The following is a 19,871-nucleotide window of genomic DNA, read 5'->3' on the forward strand; positions in this document are numbered from 1 at the left end:
CTCTCACATTTTGTCTCATGCACGTACGGATTGCTTGCCGTCCTAAATCACTCCGTGCTCTTCTGTTCCATCCTGATCCTGTCGACTTTTTAAGCACCTGGCACAGACTCTTGTCACTTTTTCTCTAATTACCGAACTCCATCTCGCTCCCTTCAACGGAGTAATAATAATGCCTCTACGATCAGCGCGGCCCAAGTTTAAGGTGCCCTAGGCTCGTGGACTGCACATCTCTAGTTCGGCTGTTCCATGCCATTTGCGGCCACAGAGTGTCTTGTTTAATGTGCACCAGATCAGACGGCCAGCACTTGACTCAACTAGCAAAAAGGTATTTGATGGCTGAATGCTAGCGCTCCTCTTATGTTCCACTTCATGTCAAGTTTATGACTTGTTCTGTCTGGTCCTTTCCTCGACTCCTGCGACTCCTGCGTCTCCTGCGTCTCCTGCCCCCTCCAAAGCCAAATGCCGGGTGCGTCTTTGGACTCTGGCGCTGAACACATGCACTCGGAGCTTGAGCCTTCAGTCTCCATACGATCAATCAACACAGCAAACATTTCATGTTGATTTTACATGACCGACTGGAGCCAGTTGAGACCTGATCTGCTTGCCACATACTCTGTGCAGCAGACGGGACCCTGTCCGGTGCCACTGCCCCATTGCCATTGCTCATTGCCCATTGCACCAAGTGCAGACGCTGCTCAGAGCCCATAACCGACTCCGAACTCCACCATCCATCATTCACTCCCCCCGATTGGCACCAGGACCGAACATTGAACCAGACCAGAACCAGAGCCAGTCTGGTCTGGTTGCATTTCATCACATCTCTCTCCCCTTCCAGACATCCACCACCACAACCACCACCACCAACCCTCTTTCACGATAACCCTCCTCCGGTCTTCCCTTGCAATCATACCGTTCTCTGCGAATGTTCACTTGCATGCGAGGAATCCGCGTCGGAAGCTGACATGACCTGCTCCAGGTTTAGCTAGGCTTGTCCCTTGGCTCGAATCAACCCTTCACCCCCAGTCCGCCTTTTGTACATCCCTTCTATCCACTTCGCTGTTCAAGGACGCTGAATCTTATTGCATCGACTGTCATTTATCTTCTCTTTACCGAATTTCCCCATTACTGGCAAGGCAAAAATTCACACCTCGGCGACGTACCGGTAGGATCTGCCGCCATGGACGGCTATAACCGACCCATGGGCTTTTCTGAGAGGAGGGGAAGCATCTTGACCGAGGAGTTGGCACTCAATACCGGCAATACCACCATGAGCAATCCGAGGATAGAGAAGCTGCCGCAACAACACGCTCGACAGATGAGAGGACCCCCTACTCCCAGCATGCCCACGCCCGCGACAGACTTTGACCAACAATTGACGGGATCACCACCGCCGCCTCCTACACCAGCCGCTTCTCCGGGTCCGGCGCAATGTCAGCCTGATTGGAGTGACGCTGCAGATGACGAAGATTTTTTTCTGGCCAAGGTTCGCCAGCACTTTAAGAACTGCTCAGGGCCTCAACGCACGAGGGTCCTGGCCGATTTGCTCAACCTTTGCACCAGTCAGCAGTTGAGCTTCGTACACCAATTTGTCAGCCCACTGCTCAAAAAGGATCCCTTTACCAGCTTACCGGACGAACTGTGCTTGAGGGTAAGACACGACAAATGCTTTACTTCGTCGGTTTGTTAGTCGCAAACAATATCATTATACTGACCTAAATGGCAACGCAGATTTTGTCCTTTATCGATGACCCCAAAGTTTTGGCTCGGGCTTCACAGGTATCAAAACGATGGCGAGACCTCCTCAGCGACGACATGACATGGAAAAACCTTTGCGTCAAACACGACTATGGCCGCCGATTGTCCGAAATCAACGCCCCATCGCCAGTTTTGCCAATGAGGTCGGCTGCGCATGCTCTGGCCAATGCCGACTATGATATGGTAACCAGCAGCAGCTTTCCCGGTTCCTATCCGCTTTCTGGACACAACTCTGGATCCAGAAGTTTTGACGGCGCCATGGCACGACCCAAGCTTCGGTCGTACAAATCCCACTTTAAACAGAGATATTTGGTCGAGGCCGCATGGAGATCAGGCGGAACCAGTGTTCACCGCAACATCACGCAGGAAGGTGGCGTCGTCACCAGCTTGCATTTGACGCCAAAATACATCATAGTGGCTCTAGATAACGCCAAGATTCACGTATTTGACACAAATGGCGACTCCCAACGCACATTACAGGGACATGTGATGGGAGTCTGGGCCATGGTGCCTTGGGAGGATACCATGGTGAGCGGTGGTTGCGACCGTGACGTCCGCGTATGGGACCTTAAGACCGGGTATGTAAAGACGAAAACGCTCTGGTAAGAGTTCACCAAAATTGTGCTAATATTTGTATTTCGTGTCTAGCGCATGTCTCCATACACTGCGTGGGCACACTTCTACGGTGAGATGCCTCAAGATGGCTGATGCCAATACCGCCATCTCTGGCTCTCGCGATACGACTCTTCGGATTTGGGATATAAGAACAGGGCTGTGCCGCAATGTACTGGTCGGGCATCAGTCGAGCGTACGATGCTTAGAAATCAAGGGCGACATCGTTGTTTCAGGCAGCTATGATACCTTTGCAAGAGTATGGAGCATCTCGGAAGGGCGTTGTCTTCAGACCCTGCAAGGTCACTTTAGCCAGATATACGCCATTGCTTTTGACGGGAAGCGAGTAGTCACTGGCAGTTTGGATACCAATGTCCGGGTTTGGGACCCTACCACTGGGTAAGTGGTGTAACCGACGCCAATTATTCTCACTCTCAAATCTGACTAACACTTTTCAATCAGTGAATGTCTCGCGATCCTGCAAGGTCATACATCGCTGGTTGGGCAATTGCAAATGCGTGGAGACACTCTTGTCACAGGAGGATCTGATGGATCGGTTCGAGTTTGGTCACTGGAAAAGATGTGTCCTATTCATCGTCTCGCCGCGCACGACAACAGCGTGACCAGCTTACAGTTTGATGATACCAGAGTTGTCAGTGGAGGTAGTGATGGCCGTGTCAAGATTTGGGATCTTAAAACCGGTCACCTCGTCCGAGAGCTCATCGCCCAAGGAGAAGCAGTCTGGCGAGTTGCATTTGAAGACGAGAAGTGCGTTGCTTTGGCCCTGAGACAAGGTCGCACAGTGATGGAGGTGAGCATAATTCCCCCTTTCCCCTGGTTTCTTGCACGGTAGGGCAAAACTAACAGCAGGATCTAGGTTTGGTCATTCTCGCCACCTGAAGAACAACTCTATGAGCGGCCGCTGTCACTTCAACAGCGCATCCTCGAGGATAACCCAAACCGGCCTTTGAGTGCCATGGCACTCGACTATAGAGCTGGAGAAGCAGCTGTTGCAGGATCAAGCCGTGATAACCAAGACGTCGACATGCAAGATGCTGGACCTGCGGCAGGCCCATCCACAGCACCGCTGCAGGGCGGAAACAAAACGTTCTTTCATGACGACTAGCAACCTGTTCCGACACTACACAGGCCTGGTGCCTTGATGAGCCCATGGCAAATAACTTAACCGACTGATTTGTACATGTCTTACACTGGCACAGAGGTCAGAGGAAATTATTCTATGCTTTCAACAAAATTCTGCATTGGCCCTTGACAGTTGGCCCTGGGGAGGGAGGCATTGAGCTTTTTGACTTGTTCATATCTGGACGGCCTCCGGATTATAGAACGCGGCGACGATTCGTGGGAAGCATGTTACACCAGGCGTTGCTACATTTACTTGGAATGAGCATAATTGTTTTTTATTAATTACCGCGATTTTGGAGGATACTACACTATACACCACGCATGAGAATAGGGAAGGAATATTTGGTTTTTGGGGTACCCGGAGCTCAGGCACTGAGATGGGACAGAATGAGGAGTCATGGGAACATTGAACCAGGCGATGGAAGGCTCTTGTGCCGCATCTATTATGGCCGAATATTCAGTTTTAGCCACACTACCAGGCATGATATGAAGCCGTTCAAGACAGAGCTAGCAAAGCTACAATTCAAACGGCGTCTTGATAAAGACGATTTAAATATCATGCATGGGGCCGTGTCTACTGGGCCGACGTGCCTGCCAAGGTGCTCCTGTGATGAACCCGTGCTTGCATTGACTTGTACCACAGAGAGAATCCGGGGGGTATAGCTTGCACGCGGACTTTGCACCGTTTACTTTTGAGGCAGCAGAAGATGTGATGAAATGCTGAACAGAATAGCAGACTCGTACAATCAGCCCAGGATTCGGTCCTGATATTTTCATTTGCGTCTGATCGCCCCTGCCAGGGCTGGCTGGGTCCAGCGGCAATTAATTCCATTACCTTACCCATTGGGTCCCTTATCTCACGAAATTCCATCAGTCGTCGCCCGGAAATGGCTGTCAGTCTGGTGTGAACCCCTGTAATCTGCGGCAAAAAGACGCTGAGTAGCCCCGATGTCGCATCACGTGCATCCCAAGCTAGCGCCTCTTTAGGCCTAGTGCCATCCAACAGCTCTCCCAACGCTCAACACCGTGAAATTTCGGAGAGCTCCTTGTCGGCGGGCTGCGCAGATAGCATTTCTCTTTTCAAGACCTCCATCCTCGTAATTTTTTCCCCCATTGTGCAGCGGTCATCACCACATCGCCAGCGCCATGTTCTCCAGAGCTCTTCGAGTCCAGAGGGCGTTGCCTCTGCGCACCACCAGGGTCCAGGCTCCCTTTGCCTTGGCCTCGCGATCAGTTACCACCGACGCTGCGTCCGCGTCGCTTCATAACTCTGTCCCTCAGGTAAGACTGTTTATGTGGCGATGCACGTATCGGGAAGCACCAATTGGTGTAGAAACTTGTCATCTCTGATGTCTATTGAGGGGATTTCTACTATTTTTGTAATTGGATTGCTGACGAAATTTTCCGGTGCAGTCCGAGGACGAGGCCTTCCAGGTCACCTTGAGCGATGAGAGCTTCGAGACTTACGAGCTGGACCCTCCTTCTTACACTATTGATGTGACTAAGAAGGAGTTGAAGCAGATGTACTACGACATGGTTAGCATCAGGTACGATTGGATTGTCCAACAATTCCGGGGGACGGGTTGCGATAAGGGGGAGAGCGTAAACAGTGCTGATAATCCCGCAGACAGATGGAAATGGCGGCCGACCGTCTGTACAAGGAGAAGAAGATCCGTGGTTTCTGCCACTTGTCTACTGGACAGGAGGCCGTTGCCGTTGGTATCGAACACGCCATCACCAAGTTGGACGACGTCATTACCGCCTACCGATGCCACGGTTTCGCCTTGATGCGCGGTGGTACTGTCCGATCCATCATTGGCGAGTTGCTTGGCCGACGTGAGGGTATTGCCTACGGAAAGGGCGGCTCCATGCACATGTTCTCCAAGGGTTTCTACGGTGGCAATGGTATTGTTGGCGCTCAGGTTCCTGTTGGTGCTGGTCTGGCTTTTGCCCACAAGTACAACGAGAGCAAGACCGCCAGTATCATCTTGTATGGTGATGGTGCCAGTAACCAGGGCCAGGTGTTTGAGGCTTTCAACATGGCGAAGCTGTGGAACTTGCCTGCTCTGTTTGGTTGCGAGAGTGAGTCTTTTCTTTCTCCTCCCTTTATATTTGCCCGCTCTGCATGTGGTGCAATCACTTCGATCAAGTTCAGCGGGACTAACAAGACATTAGACAACAAGTACGGCATGGGTACTTCTGCTGCTCGATCATCCGCTTTGACCGACTACTACAAGCGTGGACAGTACATCCCCGGTCTCAAGGTTAACGGCATGGACGTCTTGGCTGTCAAGGCTGCTGTCAAGTATGGCAAGGAGTGGACTGCCGCCGATAAGGGCCCCATGGTTCTCGAGTACGTCACCTACCGATACGGAGGTCACTCCATGTCCGATCCCGGTACTACTTACCGTACCCGTGAGGAGATTCAGCGCATGCGATCCACCAACGACCCCATTGCCGGACTGAAGCAGAAGATCTTGGACTGGGAGGTCACCACCGAGGATGAGTTGAAGAAGATTGACAAGGAGGCCCGAAACCACGTCAACGAGGAGGTTGCAATTGCTGAGGCTATGGCTGTTCCCGAGCCCAAGCCCTCAATTCTGTTTGAGGATATCTTTGTCAAGGGTTCTGAGCCCCAGTACATCCGTGGCCGTACCCCCGACGAGAACTACTACTTCTAAGTGCGGTACCTGTATATCTTGCATATGGAGGTTATTGTTCGTATGGAGAGGGAACCTGTGGGACCTTGACCTATGTGTGGAGTGGTGGCGATGGAAAACATCGCATCTATAATGATTCCTTGGACTTTTCGCCTTTGTACTATAATCCTTCAGATAGAGGGCCGGAAAGCTCGAAAATAAGCCTTGTTCTTTGTTGTATCAATTGATGGTAGCAGAAAGATGTTGACCTCCGCTGATGACTAACATGTTGAACGCCTCGCAGAACGCCCAAACCGGGTCTTGTCTTCAATTGAAGTTCTTCAAAGTAAATCATTGGCTTCGAGGCGTTTGTCAGTGCTCATGGATCCGTTGCAAAGAGTCTCATGTTAGGCAGCCCTCCGGCCAGTCCTCATCAGGTCAAAGTGACATCAACTATTGGTGGGGCCGCAGGCAGAACCTCCCACCCACGTGATTCCTGCCCGCGACGTGCCTTAGCTTCTCTGTCGCGAAGCCAATTAACGCGCCTCTGCCTATTCGGGGCGCGTCATGGTGCAAACTAGCTTTATCAATGGCTACATCCGCCGCAACACGCTGATTCCCAGCTCTTTTCGACAATTTCCTCACACGACGAATTTTTTCACAGTGGCTGCTCGAGTGAACCTGGGGAATATTCTGCGTCGGTCTCTGGTACAATTGTCACCTGGGAGACTGCGCATCATGGCGCCGCCGAAGCAGGCGACTTTGGGGTATGTGAAGGGTCGTCAGGGCACTTTGGGGTGCGTGAAACGGTGGTTGTTGTTGAGGAAGTGACCTTTTTTTGGAGTGGAAGTGCTAATTGGTGTTTTATTGGCTTGGTTATAGGAAATTTTTTGGTGCGAAGAACCCGGCACCGACGCAGCAGACGAAGCTTGCGTTTGCGACGAGACCTGCTGTGGGGGATGGTGATGAGGATGTGAGTGCGAAGGAGAATACGGATCCGGATCAGGGTATGTTTGCAACTGGAGGGTGGTTCTGGTTGGAGGGGCCTTTACTAATGGTGGTTGTAGATTCGAAGAAGCGAGCGAGGGTGGCTAGCAAGAGTGGTGCGGTGAAGGTCGAAGAGGATGAGGATGAGGGTCCTGTGTCGAAACGCGCAAGAAGGAATCGAGTCAAGATTGAAGACGATGAGGATGACGAACCTGTGAAGTCGGGTGTCAAGAAGGAGGAAGAAGATACCAAGGACGTCAAGATCAAACAGTCGATTGAGGAGGCTCCCAATCAGGAAGAAGACGTCAAAGATGTAAAAATCAAGAAAAGGAGCCAAAGTCCGGATTTGGATCGCAAACCTAGCAAGACTCCAGACGAAGAGTTTAAGGAGGAAGCAGCGTCGGAATCTGGCTCTGAAGTGGAAGACGAAAAACCAGAAGTTGCTGCAAAAGCGAGGGAAAAGGTGCAAACACAACTCAAGTCCAAGACGGCGAAGCACCCGTATCCGGATTGGAAACCAGGTTCTCCCGTTCCCTACGCTGCGCTGTGTCAAACATTCTCCTTGATTGAGATGACGACGAAGCGATTGATAATCATGGAGCACTGTTCGCTGTTTCTTCGACAAGTCATGCGACTTACTCCGGACGATTTGCTCCCCACGGTTCTGCTTATGATCAACAAGCTTGCTCCGGATTACGCGGGCATTGAGCTTGGAATCGGCGAGTCTCTCATCATGAAGGCTATTGGTGAGACTACAGGCCGTAGCTTGCAGGTCATCAAGGCGGATCAGAAGGATATTGGTGACTTGGGGCTCGTTGCCGTCAAGAGTAGATCGACACAGCCGACTATGTTTAAGCCGAAACCGCTTACGGTCAGAGGCGTGCACCAAGGTCTGATGAACATTGCTACTGTTACGGGGAATGGTGCCCAGGGCCGAAAGGTTGACGGCATCAAGAAGCTCTTGTCTGCGGCGGATGCTCACTCTACTGTCAAGGCTGACATTACGAAAGACAAGGGCGGTCCGAGTGAAGCCAAGTATATCATTAGATTCCTCGAGGGGAAGCTGAGATTAGGACTTGCTGAACGGACGGTGCTGGTTTCTCTTGCGCAGGCTATTGTCTGTCATGAGGCCGAGAAGAAGGGCAAGGTTCCTAGTACCACTGAAATGGAGAATGGGGAGTCCATTCTCAAGACGGTGTACAGGTATGTAAAAATCTTGGGATGAGGAAACGTATGTTGGGTATTAATTATCTCTAGTGAACTGCCTAGCTACGACGCCATCATCCCCGCTGTACTGGAACACGGCATCATGAAACTAAGAGAATGCTGCAAGCTGCGTCCCGGTGTTCCCCTAAAACCTATGTTGGCGAAGCCCACCAAAGCCATTACCGAGGTCTTGGACCGATTTGAAGGCCAGAAATTCACCTGCGAATACAAGTACGACGGTGAACGAGCGCAGATTCACTACGTCGCCAAGGATTCTGACCAGGAATTGAGTCAGGAAACGCTGGGCGCTGCCAGAGAAGCTGCCGATGGAGTGGCGAGCATCTTCTCCAGAAACTCGGAGGACCTTTCCAAGAAGTATCCCGATATTCTGGCCAAGCTGCACACGTGGGTGAAGAACGACACCAAGAGCTTTGTGTTGGACTGCGAAACCGTCGCGTGGGATGTCTCTGAAAAGAAGGTCCTTCCATTCCAGCAACTTATGACACGAAAGAAAAAAGACGTCAAGTTGGAGGATGTGAAAGTCAAGGTGTGCGTATTCGCTTTTGACCTGTTGTACTTGAATGGTCTGCCTGTGGTTGAAAAGCCACTACGAGAACGACGAGAGCTGCTTCAACAGTCCTTTGCCCCTGTTGAAGGAGAGTTCTCATTCGCTACATACATGGACGGCCAGGAACTCGATGAAATCCAACTCTTCCTAGATGAAAGTGTCAAGGCTTCATGCGAGGGCCTCATGGTCAAGATGCTAGACGGCACAGAAAGCGGATACGAACCCAGCAAGCGTAGTCGAAACTGGCTCAAGGTACTTTCACACTTCACAACATCCCCAACCATCACACAACTAACAAGCACAGGTCAAGAAAGACTACCTCGCCGGCGTAGGCGACTCGCTGGACCTCGTCGTCCTAGGCGCATACTACGGCCGCGGCAAACGCACTTCCGTCTACGGCGCATTCCTCCTCGCGTGCTACAACCCCGCAAACGACACCTACGAAACGGTCTGCAACATCGGCACAGGCTTCTCCGAACAAGTCCTCGAGGAGCTGCACGCCCAGTTATCCGAGATTGTAATCGACCGCCCCAAACCATTCTACTCGCACTCCTCGGGCGGCCAGCACCAGCCAGACGTGTGGTTTGAGCCGCGCTACGTGTGGGAAGTCCGGACGGCGGACCTGACGCTCAGTCCAAGGTACAAGGCTGGCTGTAAGGAGGGCGTTGATCCGGCGGGCGAAAAGGGGATTAGTCTGCGGTTTCCGCGGTTTATTAAGATTCGGGATGATAAGAAGGTGGATGAGGCGACGAGTAGTAGGCAGGTTGCGGAGATGTATAGAAAGCAGGAGAGTGTGACGAAGAATAAGGGCCCGTCGGTGGATGATGATTTCGAGTATTGATGGTGTGGGCTGCATTGTATGATAGCGGTTGGCATTTTGCAATTTTGGTTGACCTGAGGTAGAGAAGTACAGGTAGAGTAGAAAGACAGGTAGCAATGTATAAAGACATTCACATGTATTGGCATGTTTCTAATGGGTAGTTACAAGGGCATAGATTCTATAATATACTTGCCGCGTCATCTCTATCCTCCACTCTCAACAAGCCATGCTCCTCACCGGCGTCGTCCCTATCATCAGCATCCCTCGTGTTTCCTGCCGGCGCTGCACCTGTTCTCCTCGTCTCATCCGCCCCATTGAGAACGTACCACGCATCCTTTTTGGTAAGAATACCCTGTAGGACGCCCCGGTCCGCAAAGAGCACGTATCGAAGACCGAGTTTTTGGAAATACGTCACCACGAGATGGAGGTTCGTGCGGGACGGAAGCGTCAGGGGCGTCTGGTCCATCCACGGCCGGAGATCGAGTGTTGTTCGTGGATCCGCAAGCGGTTGATGCGAGAAGAAGACTTCTGTTTCGGCGGGCAGCGAGCGGGGCGGTTGTGTGGCCGTGCGGATATTGTAGCTTAGTTCTGCGCGGGATATGTATCCCAGGAGGATGGCCTCGCGGGGATCCGAAATGACAGGAAAGCCGCGGTAGGCGTGCATTTCGAGGATGGTGTTGAGGGACGAGATGGTGTGTCCGGTTGCAGTGAGGACGTTTAAATCCTCGATTCGGGTCATGATTTGGGCGGCGGGCACGTCGGGGATGGTCATTTCCTCCGAGTTGTCGAGGAACGGGTACTCGTTGAAATGGATCCAGGATTCGTAGATGCCGCGCCGCGAGAAGGCGTCGCCTACCCATTTGGATATCATGACGGCCACCATGATGGGTAGGACGTACGTGAGTGCGCCGGTGAGCTCGAACATGATGACGACGATGGACACGGTCATGCGGGTTACGCCTGCCAGGGCGGCGGATGCGCCGATGATGGCGTAAGTTCCTGGTGTTATGCAGGGGACGTCGGGTGCGCAGGTGGCGAAGACGAAGAAATTAGGGTGGTTGTGTACCCAGATCTCCATGATGATTCCCACAGCGCGACCTGTCAGTGCGCCTATTGCCATGGACGGCAGGATAATGCCGGCGGGAATCTGGAGGCCAAAGGTGATGGTTGCGAGGAAGAAGCCCAGGACGGCGGCGAAGATGAGCAGCACGACTGTCCCGGCTGATGCTGTACCCGTCCGACATAGACCAATTGGGTCGTCGAGAACACGGGAGCATTCGGAGAATAAACTCGACACGAGTTCTGTGGACTGGACCTTCATGTAGAAGTTGGGATAGTTGATGAGGGCAGTGAGAAAAGCCACGGCGAGGACTTGGAGAATCGGTCCTGGAAGCCAGGATTGGGACTTTTTCCAGCGGGCAACAGCCATGTTTGTGCGGATAAAAAGACCACCGTATACACCCTGTTGCATGTCAGATTAACCCTTTATGGGTAGTGTATCCAGGAGTACCTACACCAAAGATGCCCAGAATGGCATAAGGAATGATTTCAAAGCCGTGCCAGTCCACGCTGTACTTGGTCTGGTAAAGGACGAGTTTGCCAGATCGGTAGGGGTCAAAGGCTTGCAAACAGACGGCTGCTGTCATGGCACACACAAAGCTTTGCCACATGGTCTTGTCTGGGAAGTAGTATGACAATTGCTGCAATGGGTGTTAACATTTGGCTTACTTTCGGGTCACTGAATGCCAAGACGACGAACCTCAAGACTGAATAATACACCGCCAATGGGTGAGCCAAAGGCCACAGAGATGCCAGATGCTGCAGCTGCAGAGAGCACCTCTCGTTTCCGAGCTTTTACTTGTCAGATGAAGCTTTCACAGTGGTCAGAGAGAGATGTACCTTCATTGTCTCTAATATTGGAGAATAGCTTGATGAATAGATTCGCGCAACAACACGCCACGTGTACCAAGGGGCCCTCCTTTCCCAGCCACATGCCAGACGCAACAGCAAGTACCTGCAAATATGTTAGAAAACCCCGTACAAACAAAAAATTAGAAAACCTACTAGACCCATTGACTTGGTGATCAAGGTCCAAGTGCCCAAGAATCTTCTTATGACAAAGCCTCCAAGGACTGTCTTGAGCTCAGGTATACCACTATGCTTAGCATACAAGGCGTACTCTTGCACGAGAAGGGCAGCGCAATACGCTAGTGTTACCTTGAAATATGTTAGAGACGCCATCGAAACGACTTGGTAGGTATCAACAAACGTACAGAAAATAGGAGGTAAAAAAAGTATTCGATGAACCACCTGCCCCCAGCAGCATGTACACCAAGGGCCTCACTCCAGTACTTCCAGCCTGCACATTTCGAACCCTGATCATACCCATAACAGCAAAAGCTCTTGTTGAGGTAGAAATGACCACCCTCTGGTCCGCTGGAGCAAAAGCCCAGTTTCAGGTCTCCTAACCAGTCGCTGGTGATGTTTATCCCTGCAGCGATTGCGCCGACAAGCAAACCCGTCAGAACTAGAATGACCCAGACCTGACTTGCATCGACGAAGAGTTGGACATAGCCCATTATTCCATGCGCGGTGGAGGACAGCACCCGCATTCGCTGTCGTTCTTTGGTGTACTCGAAGATCCAGTCAATGGCCGTCATGTCCTCATACCCGACTCGTCGGCCAGGGCCTTCGGTGTACCAATCTTGGGAAGGTCCATCTTTAGGCACCGCATTGACATTGGTTGACTGCGATCTTTGCGGCGAGCCCGTAGCCACGGAGATGTTGGCACTGCGGAGATGCCTTTGCGGCGATGGTGTATCTTGTCGAAGCACCGACGGCGAGCCTGTGAGGGATGAGAAGAATCGTGATGGGCCCGAGAGCACAGATGGCTTTGGCTTTCGTTTGAAGGACAAGGGCGTGTTTAGATCTTGGGTAAAGGGGTCGTCGTCGAGGACGTGGCCATGGTGAGCAATGTCGGCGGTGTCGTCGGCGAGGAAATCGAGCTCGTCTCGGTCGTCGGTGGATGGCGGCGTGTGCGCATTCGGTGGTGAATGAGATGAGGACGAAGCAGAGGCAAATGGGTCGTTCTGGGCGGCTCCAGACATGATGCGACTCATTCCATTTTCGAGCAGCCGGTTTGTTGAAGCTGGGATGGTTTCAAGTTGGGATGATTGTCGATGTCGCAATCAAATAGCCAAGAGCTGGGCGTGGCTTGGCTTGGCTCCGGCATTGTGGCATTAGGGGGATCAGGGAGTGTCAGGGGGTCAAGCAGCGGCCATTGGGGGATGGATGCGCTGGAGCAGGATGAGTTGGCTCTGATGTTCGGGTCGATTAGCGAGAGATCCACTGAAATTGTTGAGCTAGCTGCATGATGTGTGAGCTGAGGCTGATCTGGCATATCACCTCTTGATTGGCTCAACTGAGGTGGGTTCCGTCATGCATCAACTTCATGTCAATATCGACTACCACAACCACTTACAACCGGTTTTGCATTCAAGCTTTTGGATGACTATTCTATCAGTAAAGACCTTAGAAACATCTCATCAACCAATACTACCACTACGTCCTGACAGCACACCCATGATCCCCACCAACTCACTCCAGTCTTGAAAAGACTTCACCAACCCATCCACACATCATGGAACAACCCAACCAGCCCTCACAACCCGGCCCTTCCAACTCTCCAAACGCCACAATCTCTCAAATCCAAACATTTCTACAATCCAAAGACGACACCCAGCGCTTCGTTGGCCTAGCACTCCTCAAGTCCGTCCTCGACAACACCCCAGACCTCCGACAAGATGAGCAAGTCATCCTCTCACTGTGGGAAAGCATATCGCCCAAGTTTCTGGACAGACTCATAAAAACGGGGTCCAAGACATCCGGCGACAATTCCAAAGAGATGCTGGACCTGGTAGTTTCTGTCATTCACACGTTTGCCGCACTGCTGCCTGAGTCGGCGAGGAGTGAGGCCAAGTTTACGGGTAGGATACCAGGGCTGGTGGGCGCTGTTCTATACAGGTAAGTCTTATCCAAATATACATATACCAGTATAGCGCTTTACTGATGAGTTGGCAGCGTTGGCGACACGACTTTACTATTACTACAGCTTCTTCACACACTTGTTAGCACGCCGGAAGGTGCCAAGGCATTCATTTACGCAGGAGATGTCTCTGCTTTGAGTGAGATTGCTCCCACGCATGCTATTGTGCTGGATATTTTCTGCTTTGCATGGCTGAATGGCATGGCGACTGTCTTGGAGAAACACGTTTTAGTTCAGCAGATTACGGATACGATGCAGTCTGTCGTGTCGTCATTCAGGGGTACTGATGGAGTCACTCTGCTCAAGTTTTTGGGCACGTTTCTCAGACAGGCGGACCCTACTGTATGCCAGTTCCTCCCCAAACCTTCACTACTTATAACTAATCTTATATTATAGATCCTCCCCCATGAACCAACATGGCTAAAAACAATAGTAGGCTTCATACAAACACTTGTCAGGAGCCGTCCCAACCCAGCCGCCCGATCAGCCTACACCAATGCCGCTGCATCCATCCTCCAGGCCTACCCGCAATCCACAGCACTATTATTCACAGAATCCTCAAAGGACGACAAGCCATTCTCCTATCTCCTCATCAACCTCATGCTCATCGATATCCGCTCCTCCGCACCCACTCTCCTCGAACAACTCAACACACCGGAATACGCTAAGCTCTCCCGTCGACTAGCGTCCGCGTTCGACGTCATCTCCATTTTCATAGGGTATCTCGTCCGCTGTCTCGAAGACGAATCACTAGATACCCTTATAATGTCACCGGATAACCTGCTGAAGCTACGCAAGGGCATATCGGAAACAATGTCCCTAACAGTAGAGTACCTACGCGACAGGTGGGATGCCACCTTTGCAGGGGCAATGGGCCTGCATCCTGATGCGAGAACAGCGAATACAGAAACGGCATCTGGGTCCCGCCGCACACTAGCGTGGGATTCCATGATAAACACCGCTGATGAAGATCCGTTGATTCTGTCTGCCGTGAGGGCACTGGCTCTTTGGCTGAGGGAGGATGAGAATGAAATGTTGCGCGAGGAAGCGACCGGCTTGATTGACATGTTTATGGAGCTGTATCAGAGTAGTTCATTGGAGAAGCTGGATTTTCGATCTGCAACCTTGGTTGGTATGGAAGCCTTGGTGAGTATGCAGCAGGGTCGAGAGATATTCCTCCGCAATGAAGGGTGGAAGATTCTCAGTAAAGACTTGGCGAGTCTTTTGGAAGGCTCAGAGGGGCTTGAAGATGCCAGTGCGTCAAGGGGCATTGAAATCGTGCGTATTCTACTGGCGGTGGCGGAACAAGAGTCTGGTACATCAGAGGAATGGATGGATCTTATTACGGCTGTGGCAGCATGGCATGTTTCTACAGAGGTGTCGCTTCTAGTGCAGGAGTTTCAGGTTGCTGTTCTGCAACTGTGTTGTGCATTGTTGGTCAGTGCCAGCGACGGCATGAAGAAGAGGTATAGCCAATCCATTGCGGCTATAAATGGGACGGCAGATCAGATTCAGAGGGCAGTTGTCGATGCTGAATTGGCAGAGGCGATGGAAGATGTTGTACAGACATTAAAAGATGTTATGAAGGCAATATAGAGTCTAAAATAGATCAATAAAGCAAGATAGCTCTTTGAAAGCTATACACCAGCTTTTACTTCCTGACCCATAATTACAGCAGCTCCCTCATCAGTGCCCTTACTCTTCGCACTCGCCTTGGCCCTCCTCTTTCTCGCTCTCCTCACCTCAATCTCAACATGTTGCATCTCCGCATTAACAGACACCAACCGGGGAACAACCCCTTCCACCACTTTAATAGACTGCCGTTGAGCATCCCTCAACGGCATAGGCGTCAGAATGCCAAACCATCGCAACGGATCGTCATTCCTAGCCTTCCTCTCCTTTTCTTCGGTGTCCTCATCCCCAGTATCCTCATGGACCTCCTCCACCGTAGTCGACTCTTCAGATACTGTAGTGGTATCTTCCGATGTCCTCGCTACAGTGACTCTGGGGATAGCGTCCTCGCCATTTGTGATGGTAACCCGTCGACTGGCTCTCATTCTCTCGTCATACTGATCCTGACCGTATCGCATGCCCCGCTCCCCAGAGAAGTTGGCCCGAGCAATGCTGTGATACACGTCTGCCTGGAAGGTGGAGAGCTGTGTGCGCAGTTGCGTGTACTCGTTGAGGAGGGTGAGATAGCGCTCTAGGAGCTGGTCGATGTGTTGCTGGTCTGAGGACATGGTTTGGGATGAGTGCCGTGGTGGTGAGAGTGAGTTGGTTCTTGCTGGTTCCACTGTGAGAATGAAAAATTGATTGAGAATTTGCTTCCCGCTAGAGTATACAGGGAGACATTTGTTTGATTGAATGATATGGTGAGATGATAGGCAGAGGATGTTGAAGAGTTGATGGAGGTTGCAGTTGGCTGTGGAGCTTGCGAGTCTGATGATTGGCAGGCAGCCGAATTTGGACTTCAGGCCAACGCTGACCGCACGGGCCGAGATTCTCAACTCCAGGCAACTACACTCTTGCCATAAGAATGCACTCTATTCATGTCAACTCTAACAATAGTTTATGATACGCAGCTTCCCCTGTCAGGCTGCTGCTGGCTATTCTTCCACATCTTCCGCATCTCCCACAGAGGCGGTCCCCCAATAAACAAGGCACACCAAATCGACGTGGCTCCCGAGATGATAGCCAAGCTCCATCCCACAGCCGAGAATCCAGCACTCTCTCTAATAAATCCGCCCAACAAAGGTCCAACTATGACCCCTGCGGAAAATGCTATATTGTACAGAGCATAGCCCAGAGCAATGGGCTTCGTTTCTCGGCCCGTGTAACGGTCCTCGACTGCGTAGCTGATTTCAGCAGTTACTGGCCCAAAAGTGAAGGCATTACCAACACCGACGCCAGCCAAAAGGCCACACAGCATGACTTTGTCCGACATTGTGTTCTGCGACACAAATCGAAGGCAAACCAGGAATGGGATATAAAACATGAAACCAAATGCAGATAACCATCGAGGCCCGTATTTATCGCAGAGGTATCCCACAAACGGGCCTAAACAGGTAGGCAATACCAATGGAAGGAAGATCAGGCCGGCCCCAGTAGAGTCCCAACCGAATAAATCCTTGACAAAGATGGGAAGCGTGCTGTCAAAGGCTGACAGAAGAACGGCTTCGGCTATCGTGCCCCAAAATGCGGCGAGCAATCTCGGGCTAGTGAACAACCCGAGTGTGTCCTTGGCCCCTAAGTACCCCGGCCTCTTCTTCCTTCTATCAAGGCTCTCATGGTCGTACGATGGATTTTGCGAAGTGCTGTCTCGTGCATCTTCTTCGTTCGAGTTGATTGTGGGCGTATGTACATTGGTGAGCTGTGATTGTGTTGTTTCTACTCGCTGCAGCCACTTTGCTGCGTGCTTCTTCTCAATCACCAAGATTCGCAAGACAATATCGGCAGCAATGAGGGCAAAGCACATGGCCCAGACTTCGTAATATCCACCTTTGGAGTAAACAATACCTCCAAATAAAGGTGAGGTCAATGTGCCTAAGGACATGGCTATCCCAATCCAGCCCATTGCCCATCCCATTCGCTCAGCCGAGACTGTATCTACAGCCAGAGCCAGGCCGACAGACCAAGTCAGGGCACTAGTCATGCCTTGTAGTATTCGTCCAAGGATTAACATGGCAACATTTTGCATGAAGCACAAGAGGAACGTGGCGGAGCCGAGGAGTACAAGACCAGCAAGCATCGGCGTGCGTCGGTCATTTGTTCTATCTGCCAGAACACCCCATACCGCTATTCACCCGTCAGACCAGGTATTCCATGCAAGAGTACTTACGATATTTACGATTTTATTTCTTGTCAAAAGCCAGGGGGAACTTACGCGCAGAAACGAGAATAGCGGCACCGAAAGCAGCCAGCGAAACAGAGATCCAGAATTGCACTGTGAAGACTTAGTATGTCAAACTCGTCATGGAGTTATTAGTAAAACTATTGTCTCTCACCTTTGTCCTCCGCAACACCTGCCCGTGTCTGCAAGGCAAATGGTAAAACGGGCACAACGACGGCATAGGGAAATATGTCCTACAAGTGTAGCTTAGTTTCAACACGCCTTTCTAGGTCGTTCCAGACACTACCTACAGTGAACACGGCAATTGACACCATAAGAATGATAAAAGTTACTGATGAACGAAGTTCCAAGAATAGGGGACGTTTGCCCTTTCTTGTTATCGTTTCCCAAACGTTCCTGGCAGTCATGGCGACGTTATTCACCAAAATAGCTTTTGGATCCTTATGCCGTTTAATTTAAATAAATATAGTATAGAGGGAAATGGCGGGGTATAAGTAAAGTTGGACCATCCTAGAGACGCTATTTGATTCCGCCGCGCGTTGCTAGCCGTAGGACAGTAACTATTGTTCGACCTCAGGCGAGTCGAAACTCCAACAAATGCGAAAGCCAAGTATTCTTTAAAAGTAGCAATACAGCAAGTTTCAAAAGGGCGTTATTGACGTATTAATACACACAGTCCGTAACGTGGGCCGATTATGACTGACAAACGAATGTATAAACCAAGCCCATCGATTCGGGCGTCGAAGTCCGCGGGGCCCGAAACCACCTTTTGGCGCAAACTACATCATTGATATGCAGTCAACCACCGCTAGTTCAGCATGGAGATGCTTGGTAAGGTTCGGCAACGGAAGTTTTCCAGAAATGGGTTTGAAAGTTCCGATCTCGTAGGTGTGTGCGGGTGGATGTTGGCCTCTGCGTTGAGTGTGCAATGTAATGCCGCGACTCGCGAACCGTAGTCTAGGCAAGACAATAAACGGATTGTTGTAATGTCCGAAGTTAAACTGCATCACCTTGTTTCGATTTTGTGCCGTATTTCCGGGTGGTGTAAGTACCTTGGTGATAGAATAAGGATATGAATGTTTGGACAATCAGCGAAGGAGGCCATGTAACGCTGCGAAACGTTAGATTCGTAGACGAGAGGAGTGACGTTGATGGGGTTTGATGAGATGTAGATGTTTACTTCACATGTCCGAGGAGTTTGAATTGACCGTGGCCTCGGGTAGCATTTCATCGCCTAAATTCTTGGATTGCTGGTTTCATAGGAAGGTGGTGTTTGTTGTGGAAGGAGCGAAGGGATCTCGTTCTGCTAAGACCACCTTGTCCGACTTTCCAAATCGGCGTCTTTCTATCTCCAAGGTCCATGTCTATCGCGAATGTCCTTCGTAGCCTCACTGGCCATCTGACAACTTTAGCATGTGGCATTGAATGGCTCGCCGTGTGGCACGGACGACTCTCCGATAGACAATCGGAACTACGGCTCGTTGGGTTTCCGTTCCAATCTGGCGATGACGAATACCTACCTGCTTATTATGAGTAACTATAATCACACAATGAGCAAAGTACCTACTCGTCTAATCACATTACGTAGTGAAGTCACGATACGGCTCTTGTGCAAATCTGGCTTTTAGACGACCAAGGTGGCCCGGCACTTCCTCTGCCGGCCCGGAGACGTTCGATGTAGAAACAGATATCCCAAACCGGCCGGATGCTACGTCATAAATGGGTTCAAGGCTTTCCGGAGTAAAGCTTGGACGCCTTGCTTAGTTTTAAAGCTTGATGAAGCCCCGACGGAGATCTCGGCCACCTTTGGGTGAGACAATGTCCATGTACTGCCAATAAAAATAGCGCAGCATGTCTCTGAAGCACTGGATCAAGCAAAAAGATCAATCTTGCGTGATAGTTTCCTTTGCTGATACGTATCAAACTTTAGCTGAGATTTACTTCTCTGTAACTGCTCTCTATCTAGGCAATCAAGTCGCTTGCTTAGCCGAAGGTATGTGAATGTGAACGTCCCCTGTCATGGTGACCCCGTATGGTTGAAGCAAAGGTTGCTGACAGGAATTTCGTCAAAAGAGCGTATCGTCCCTCCATATTCTTAGGCGAGGGATACTGGTATGGGCTTCTCTCTATCAGAATGCACATACGAACACACCTTACCTTGGTTCAGCTATCCGTTTACATGCAGCTATATATCTCTTGAGTCTGACCGTCCAGACTTGGCGAGAAACTTGAAAGGCAACATGCAT

General features: G+C 51.0%; 8 protein-coding genes across 8 annotated transcripts; 4 read left to right on the forward strand and 4 right to left on the reverse strand.

The window, feature by feature from the left end:
- Positions 1 to 1,177: 1,177 nt before the first annotated feature.
- Positions 1,178 to 3,493, forward strand: VFPPC_04434 (F-box and WD repeat-containing protein; the record flags this gene model as incomplete). Its single annotated transcript, XM_018283791.1, has 5 exons — positions 1,178 to 1,648; positions 1,729 to 2,333; positions 2,404 to 2,766; positions 2,830 to 3,178; positions 3,245 to 3,493. The coding sequence occupies 5 exons, from the start codon at positions 1,178 to 1,180 to the stop codon at positions 3,491 to 3,493; spliced, it is 2,037 nt and encodes a 678-aa protein (XP_018145014.1).
- A 1,163-nt stretch (positions 3,494 to 4,656) lies between these two features.
- On the forward strand, positions 4,657 to 6,191 carry VFPPC_04435 (pyruvate dehydrogenase E1 component alpha subunit, mitochondrial precursor; the record flags this gene model as incomplete). Its single annotated transcript, XM_018283792.1, has 4 exons — positions 4,657 to 4,791; positions 4,924 to 5,057; positions 5,138 to 5,592; positions 5,686 to 6,191. 4 exons carry the CDS (start codon positions 4,657 to 4,659, stop codon positions 6,189 to 6,191), a joined length of 1,230 nt encoding a protein of 409 aa, XP_018145015.1.
- Positions 6,192 to 6,716: 525 nt separating this feature from the next.
- On the forward strand, positions 6,717 to 9,751 carry VFPPC_15794 (DNA ligase (polydeoxyribonucleotide synthase); the record flags this gene model as incomplete). Its single annotated transcript, XM_018293547.1, has 5 exons — positions 6,717 to 6,916; positions 7,032 to 7,156; positions 7,217 to 8,339; positions 8,394 to 9,162; positions 9,215 to 9,751. The coding sequence occupies 5 exons, from the start codon at positions 6,717 to 6,719 to the stop codon at positions 9,749 to 9,751; spliced, it is 2,754 nt and encodes a 917-aa protein (XP_018145016.1).
- Positions 9,752 to 9,908: 157 nt separating this feature from the next.
- On the reverse strand, positions 9,909 to 12,837 carry VFPPC_13636 (chloride channel protein 3, 4; the record flags this gene model as incomplete). The annotated part of the gene is made up of 6 exons (XM_018291410.1): positions 9,909 to 11,192; positions 11,245 to 11,430; positions 11,490 to 11,581; positions 11,630 to 11,744; positions 11,795 to 11,947; positions 12,004 to 12,837. 6 exons carry the CDS (start codon positions 12,835 to 12,837, stop codon positions 9,909 to 9,911), a joined length of 2,664 nt encoding a protein of 887 aa, XP_018145017.1.
- Positions 12,838 to 13,370: 533 nt separating this feature from the next.
- Positions 13,371 to 15,371, forward strand: VFPPC_04438 (hypothetical protein; the record flags this gene model as incomplete). The annotated part of the gene is made up of 3 exons (XM_018283793.1): positions 13,371 to 13,753; positions 13,811 to 14,117; positions 14,172 to 15,371. The coding sequence occupies 3 exons, from the start codon at positions 13,371 to 13,373 to the stop codon at positions 15,369 to 15,371; spliced, it is 1,890 nt and encodes a 629-aa protein (XP_018145018.1).
- A 41-nt stretch (positions 15,372 to 15,412) lies between these two features.
- On the reverse strand, positions 15,413 to 16,015 carry VFPPC_13637 (hypothetical protein; the record flags this gene model as incomplete). The annotated part of the gene is made up of 1 exon (XM_018291411.1): positions 15,413 to 16,015. The coding sequence occupies one exon, from the start codon at positions 16,013 to 16,015 to the stop codon at positions 15,413 to 15,415; it is 603 nt and encodes a 200-aa protein (XP_018145019.1).
- A 329-nt stretch (positions 16,016 to 16,344) lies between these two features.
- On the reverse strand, positions 16,345 to 18,032 carry VFPPC_13638 (MFS amine transporter; the record flags this gene model as incomplete). Its single annotated transcript, XM_018291412.1, has 4 exons — positions 16,345 to 17,570; positions 17,659 to 17,718; positions 17,780 to 17,858; positions 17,916 to 18,032. The coding sequence occupies 4 exons, from the start codon at positions 18,030 to 18,032 to the stop codon at positions 16,345 to 16,347; spliced, it is 1,482 nt and encodes a 493-aa protein (XP_018145020.1).
- A 372-nt stretch (positions 18,033 to 18,404) lies between these two features.
- Positions 18,405 to 18,632, reverse strand: VFPPC_04439 (hypothetical protein; the record flags this gene model as incomplete). Its single annotated transcript, XM_018283794.1, has 1 exon — positions 18,405 to 18,632. The coding sequence occupies one exon, from the start codon at positions 18,630 to 18,632 to the stop codon at positions 18,405 to 18,407; it is 228 nt and encodes a 75-aa protein (XP_018145021.1).
- Positions 18,633 to 19,871: the final 1,239 nt, after the last annotated feature.

This window comes from Pochonia chlamydosporia, chromosome 3 (genome assembly GCF_001653235.2).
Source record: "Pochonia chlamydosporia 170 chromosome 3, whole genome shotgun sequence".
NCBI lineage: Eukaryota > Fungi > Ascomycota > Sordariomycetes > Hypocreales > Clavicipitaceae > Pochonia > Pochonia chlamydosporia.